This window comes from Mesoplodon bidens (assembly GCF_964165515.1).
Source record: "Mesoplodon bidens genome assembly, chromosome: 1".
Classification (NCBI taxonomy): domain Eukaryota; kingdom Metazoa; phylum Chordata; class Mammalia; order Artiodactyla; family Ziphiidae; genus Mesoplodon; species Mesoplodon bidens.
In genome coordinates, this window is record NC_138176.1 from 128,793,614 (window position 1) to 128,799,470 (window position 5,857).

The 5,857-nt window shown below is 36.9% G+C and overlaps 1 protein-coding gene across 1 annotated transcript; it reads left to right on the top strand.

Moving 5' to 3' along the window:
* Positions 1–303: 303 nt before the first annotated feature.
* On the top strand, positions 304–1,357 carry LOC308619676 (protein SET-like). Its single transcript, XM_081238734.1, has one exon. It carries the CDS (start codon positions 424–426, stop codon positions 1,285–1,287), a length of 864 nt encoding a protein of 287 aa, XP_081094860.1. The 5' UTR covers positions 304–423; the 3' UTR covers positions 1,288–1,357.
* The last annotated feature ends 4,500 nt before the right edge of the window (positions 1,358–5,857 follow it).

The window sequence follows — 5,857 nt, forward strand, 5'->3', positions numbered from 1 at the left end:
AAGGAAATCATAAACAGAACAAAAAGACAACCCTCAGGCCTGGCGCGCCTGTGCCCTGCCGCCTGCCCCTCACCGCGAGGAGGAGGTGGAGGAGGAGGCGGCTCGGGGAGATCGAGCAGCGAGCTGGAGCGCGGAGCGTGAGTGAGGGAGCCGAGCTCCCTGCCCGCCTGCCGCCGCCTCCCCTCCGTAAGCAGGATCCCGGGCCGGGGCCCGGCACGCAGCCACAGCCCCTCCCTCGTCGTCAGGCCACGAGGGCAGCGCTCGCGAGCCAGGAGGAGGGAAAGCGAGTGAGCGAGCGCCGGGAGGAGGCGGCCGGACCAAGCGAGCGCCCGCGCGTGTGGCGTGAGGGGAAGCCGCTGCCCGCCCCCTTCGCCTTCCCTTCTCTCCCCCTCCCCGCTCCCCTCCCGGCCGCGGAGTAGCACCATGTCAGCGCTGGCGGCCAAAGTCAGTAAAAAGGAGCTCAACTCCAACCACGACGGGGCCGACGAGACCTCAGAAAAAGAACAGCAAGAAGCAATTGAACATATTGATGAAGTACAAAATGAAATAGACAGACTTAATGAACAAGCCAGTGAGGAGATTTTGAAAGTAGAACAGAAATATAACAAACTCCGCCAACCATTTTTTCAGAAGAGGTTGGAATTGATCGCCAAAATCCCAAATTTTTGGGTAACAACATTTGTTAACCATCCACAAGTGTCTGCACTGCTTGGGGAGGAGGATGAAGAGGCACTGCATTATTTGACAAGAGTCGAAGTGACAGAATTTGAAGATATTAAATCAGGTTACAGAATAGATTTTTATTTTGATGAAAACCCTTACTTTGAAAATAAAGTTCTCTCCAAAGAATTTCATCTGAATGAGAGTGGTGATCCATCTTCAAAGTCCACTGAAATCAAATGGAAACCCGGAAAGGATTTGACAAAACGTTCAAGTCAAACTCAGAATAAAGCCAGCAGGAAGAGACAGCATGAGGAACCAGAAAGCTTCTTCACCTGGTTTACTGATCATTCTGATGCAGGTGCAGATGAGTTAGGAGAGGTCATCAAAGATATTTGGCCAAATCCATTACAGTACTACTTGGTTCCAGACATGGATGATGAGGAAGGGGAGGGAGAAGAAGATGATGATGATGAGGAAGGGGAGGGAGAAGAAGATGATGATGATGATGAAGAGGAAGAAGGATTGGAAGATATTGATGAAGAAGGGGATGAGGACGAAGGTGAAGAAGATGAAGATGATGATGAGGGGGAGGAAGGAGAGGAAGATGAAGGAGAAGATGACTAATGGAACACTGATGGATTCCGACCTTCCTTTTTTTAATTTTCTCCAGTCCCTGGGAGCAAGTTGCAGTCTTTTTTTTCTCCTTCTCCTCTTGTGCTCAGTTGCCCTGTTTTTGAGGTGTCTTTTCTCCTTTATACCATGGCTCACAACTTATTTTGGGGGGAAATACCTTGAGCAGAATTCAGTGGGAAAAGAATCTCTACCCCTTTCTGTTCCAAATTCATTTTTATCCCTTCCTGTCTCAACAAAAACTTTATGGAATCAACACCACCATGCTCTGTGGGAAAAAAGAAAAACCTTCTGCTCCCTTAGCTCTGCTGGAAGCTGGAGGGTGCTAGGCCCCTGTGTAGTAGTGCATAGAATTCTAGCTTTTTTCCTCCTTTCTCTGTATATTGGGCTCAGAGATTACACTGTGTCTCTATGTGAATATGGACAGTTAGCATTTACCAACAAGTATCTGTCTACTTTCTCTTGTTTAAAAAAAGAAAAAAAAAACTTAAAAAAATGGGGTTATAGAAGGTCAGCAAAGGGCGGGTTTGAGATGTTTGGGTGGGTTAAGTGGACATTTTGACAACATGGCTTCTCCTTTGGCATGTTTACTTGTGATGTTTAACGGACATCCTTGCAGTTTAAGATGACACTTTTAAAATAAATTCTCTCCTAATGATGACTTGAGCCCTGCCACTCGATGGGAGAATCAGCAGAACCTGTAGGGTCTTATTTGCAATTGACATTCTCTATTGTAATTTTGTTCCTGTTTATTTTTAAATTTTTCTTTTTGTTTCACTGGAAAGGAAAGATGATGCTCAGTTTTAAACGTTAAAAGTGTACAAGTTGATTTGTTACAATAAAACTAAATGTGTACACACACACACACACAAAAGACAACCCTCAGAATAGGAGAAAATACTTGCAAATGAAGCAAACAACAAGGGGTTAATCACCCAACAAGGGGTTAATCTCCAAAATATATAAACAGCTTATGCAGCTCAATATCAAATAAAAACCAAAAAGCCCAATCAAAAAATAGGCGGAAGATCTAAATAGACGTTTCTCGAAAGAAGACACACAGATGGCTAAAAAGCACATGAAAAGATGCTCAACATCACAAATTATCGGAGAAATGCAAATCAAAACTACAATTAGTTATCATCTCACACTGATCAGCATGGTCACCACCAAAAAAATCTACAAACGACAGATGTTGGAGAGGGTGTGGAGAAAAGGGAACCCTCTTACACTATTGGTGGGAATGTAAATTGATACAGCCACTATGGAGAACCGTACAGAGGTTCCTTAAAAAACGAAAAATAGAGCTACCAAAACAGAGCATTTCTAAAGGACTAACATTATGCTGACTTTGTACTTTTTACATTTCTTAATAAAATTAAGTGAAAATTTAATTAGGCCTTCATGGAGGCTTATTATATTGATTAGCATCAGTACTTGATTAGTATAGTACTTGTTTTTCTTTTGTGTGTGTTTTTACAATGAAAGTAAAAATATTAAAAATAGCAAATATCTTGTGAGAACTTTAAAAAATAAAGATATATTAATAACTTACAGAGAAAAAGTATAGAAACTTTTTTAATGTACAGAATTGCAGGTACCTGTTAAATATTCATTCAATGTAAGAAAAGATAAAACAATAAGGAATAATGTATTAGTATTATATTATAATAATAATAACTAATAATGTATTATTAGTCATAATAATGTACTATTTTAAACCAAATTGTAAACCACAAGATGGAGCTGGAATTTCATTTTCTATAAAAAATGAATGAAAATTGACTCAAGTCATATTTTCAAAATATATGCAATCTACACAATTCATGATTTAAAAAAATTATATGACTATGTGTATTTCATAAGTATTCACAAACTTTCAGTAATGAAATTATCATTGTTTAAAGTATGACTCTACATTATCCCTGTAAAATCTATGAATTTATATCCATAACACTTATGTTTAAATTTTTATAAAAATATATCTGCTTTATAATATAAAAAAAGAAAATATAATAAGCCAGGCTAAAAAGAATCTGTGGAAGTGGCTGCTGAGTTGTTTCCAGATAATAAATTCATATTCATTTTGGAAAGAGAATGTCATTTATTTATTTATTTTTACATAATTATTTAAAAAAATTATTGGAGTATAGTTGATTTACAATGCTGTGTTAGTTTCAGGTGTACAGCAAATTGAATTAGTTACACATATACACATCCACTTTTAGATTATTTTCTCATATAGGTCATTACAGAGTATTGAGCAAAGTTCCCTGTGCTATACAGTAGGTTCTTATTAGTTATCAATTTTATATACAGTAGTGTGTATATGTCAATCCCAATCTCCCAATTTATCCCTCTGCCTCCCTTACCTCCTGGTAACCATAAGTTTGTTTTCTACTTCTGTAACTTTATTTCTGTTTCATAGATAAGTTCATTTGTACCCTTTTTTCAGATTCCACATGCAAGTGATATCATACGATATTTGTCTTTCTGTGTCTGACTTATTTCACTCAGTATGACATTCTCTAGGTCCACCCATGTTGCTGCAAATGGCATTATTTTGTTCTTTTCTTTATGGCTGATTAATATTCCACTGTATATATATACCACATCTTCTTTATCTATTCCTATGTTGATGGACGTTTAGGTTGCTTCCATGTCCTGGCTATTGTAAATACTGCTGCAATGAACATTGGGGTGCATGTATCTTTTTCAATTATGGTTTTCTCCACATATATGCCCAGGATTGGGACTGCTGGATCATATGGTATTTTTATCTTTAGTTTTATACAGAGAATCCATACTGTTTTCCATAATGGCTGTGTCAATTTACATTCCCACCTACAGTGTGGGAGGATTCCTTTTTCTCCATACCCTCTCTGGCATTTATTGTTTGTAGACATTTTGATGATGGCCATTCTGACCAGTGTGAGGTGACATCCCATTGTAGTTTTGATTTGCATTTTTCTGATAATTAGTGATGTTGAGCATCTTTTCATGTGCTTTTTAGCCATCTGTATGTCTTCCTTATAGAAATGTCTGTTTAGATCTTTTGCCCATTTTTTGATTGGGTTGTTTGTTTTTTTGATATTGAGCTGCATGAGCTGTTTGTATATTTTGGAAATTAATCCCTTGTCAGTTGTTTCATTTGCAAATATTTTCTCCCATTCTGAGGGTTGTCTTTTTGTTTTGTTTGATTTCCTTTGTTTTGCAAAATCTTTTTTTAATTAGGTCCCATTTGTTTATTTTTGTTTTTATTTTCATTACTCTAGGAGTTAGATTGAAAAAGATCTTGCTGCAATTTATGTCAAAGAGTGTTCTGCCTATGAGAATTTTAATCATGGTACTAGAGATGATTATGAGATTTTTAATCATGGTACTAGAGATGATCATTTACACACCCTTGTGTGTACATATATATATAACCATTTATGGAAAAAGCAATATTTTGTAATATTCAGTCACATCTCTTTCACTCTATTATCTGTTTTCCTGTCTTTGATATTTGTACCCACTGAGATAAAATTCACTTTCAGCAACTTCCACCTGGGAAATACTGCCTAGATTTTTGGTTTGACTTCCATCCCTTGTAAGACTCTGTAGTAGAGTCATCTTAACCACAGCAGACCCTCAAAAACACTGCTTAAATAACAATAGATTTTTGAGCGGTGGCAATTTATTAGCTATGAAATTGTTGGTCAATATTTTGTTTATGGGTTTTTAATAAAACACTGAATAGAGATAGCCAGGCAAAGAACCAAAACTGTTTTCATTTTAAATTATTAAATTGAGCTGAGATCATGTCTTCTGTTTAAGTTAATATCATTTATTACTCAACAGGAATATACATTGCCAGAAAGCTTATACTTCATTGCTTAACAGAATTTAACACTTCTAATATATGCCAGTAAATCTTCTATGATATGGATATTTAAAAGTTACCTCCAGATCAGTTTAAAAGTGAGTCAAAGTTTCTCTCTTACATATAATCTGTATATAATATATTGAAAAAAAGCTTAAAACCATTGAAAGAAGCTATGTATTTAGAAAATTTTATAAATATTCCTAAAACATTGTAATCTTTCTAATCAGTTTTTAGCACCATTCTAGAGTGCTGAGAAAATTCTAAGAAATTCCATGGTTCATATTTTTGTTCCAGTCTCTCCTGTGTTATCTCAGTTGCATTCTTTTTACTATCTATAATAACTCATTTTAGTCTGATCCTCTTTGAGAAAATTACTTCAGCATAAAAAAGAGCTGCTTTTATTTTGGTAATATTAAATATATTTACACAGTGAAATTGTTAGCCTCTTAGGAAGAATCTCTGATAGAAACATCTCCTGAAAAGTAAGGGATGGGAATTCCCTGGAGGTCCAGTGGTTAGAACTCGGCACTTTAACTGTGGTGGCCTGGGTTCAATCCCTGGTTGGGGAACTAGGATTCTGCAAGTCACGTGGTGGGGCCAAAAAAAAAAAAAAAAAAGGTGAGCTGTGAGTTTGGTGTACACTTATTGTACTGAATGATCTCTTTGGATAACCTCATCACCTGAGTATAACTCTGA

What these genes read in the sequence shown, in the direction of transcription:
- LOC308619676 (XM_081238734.1), top strand. Translation starts at nt 424, where the DNA reads ATGTCAGCGCTGGCGGCCAAAGTCAGTAAAAAGGAGCTCAACTCCAAC.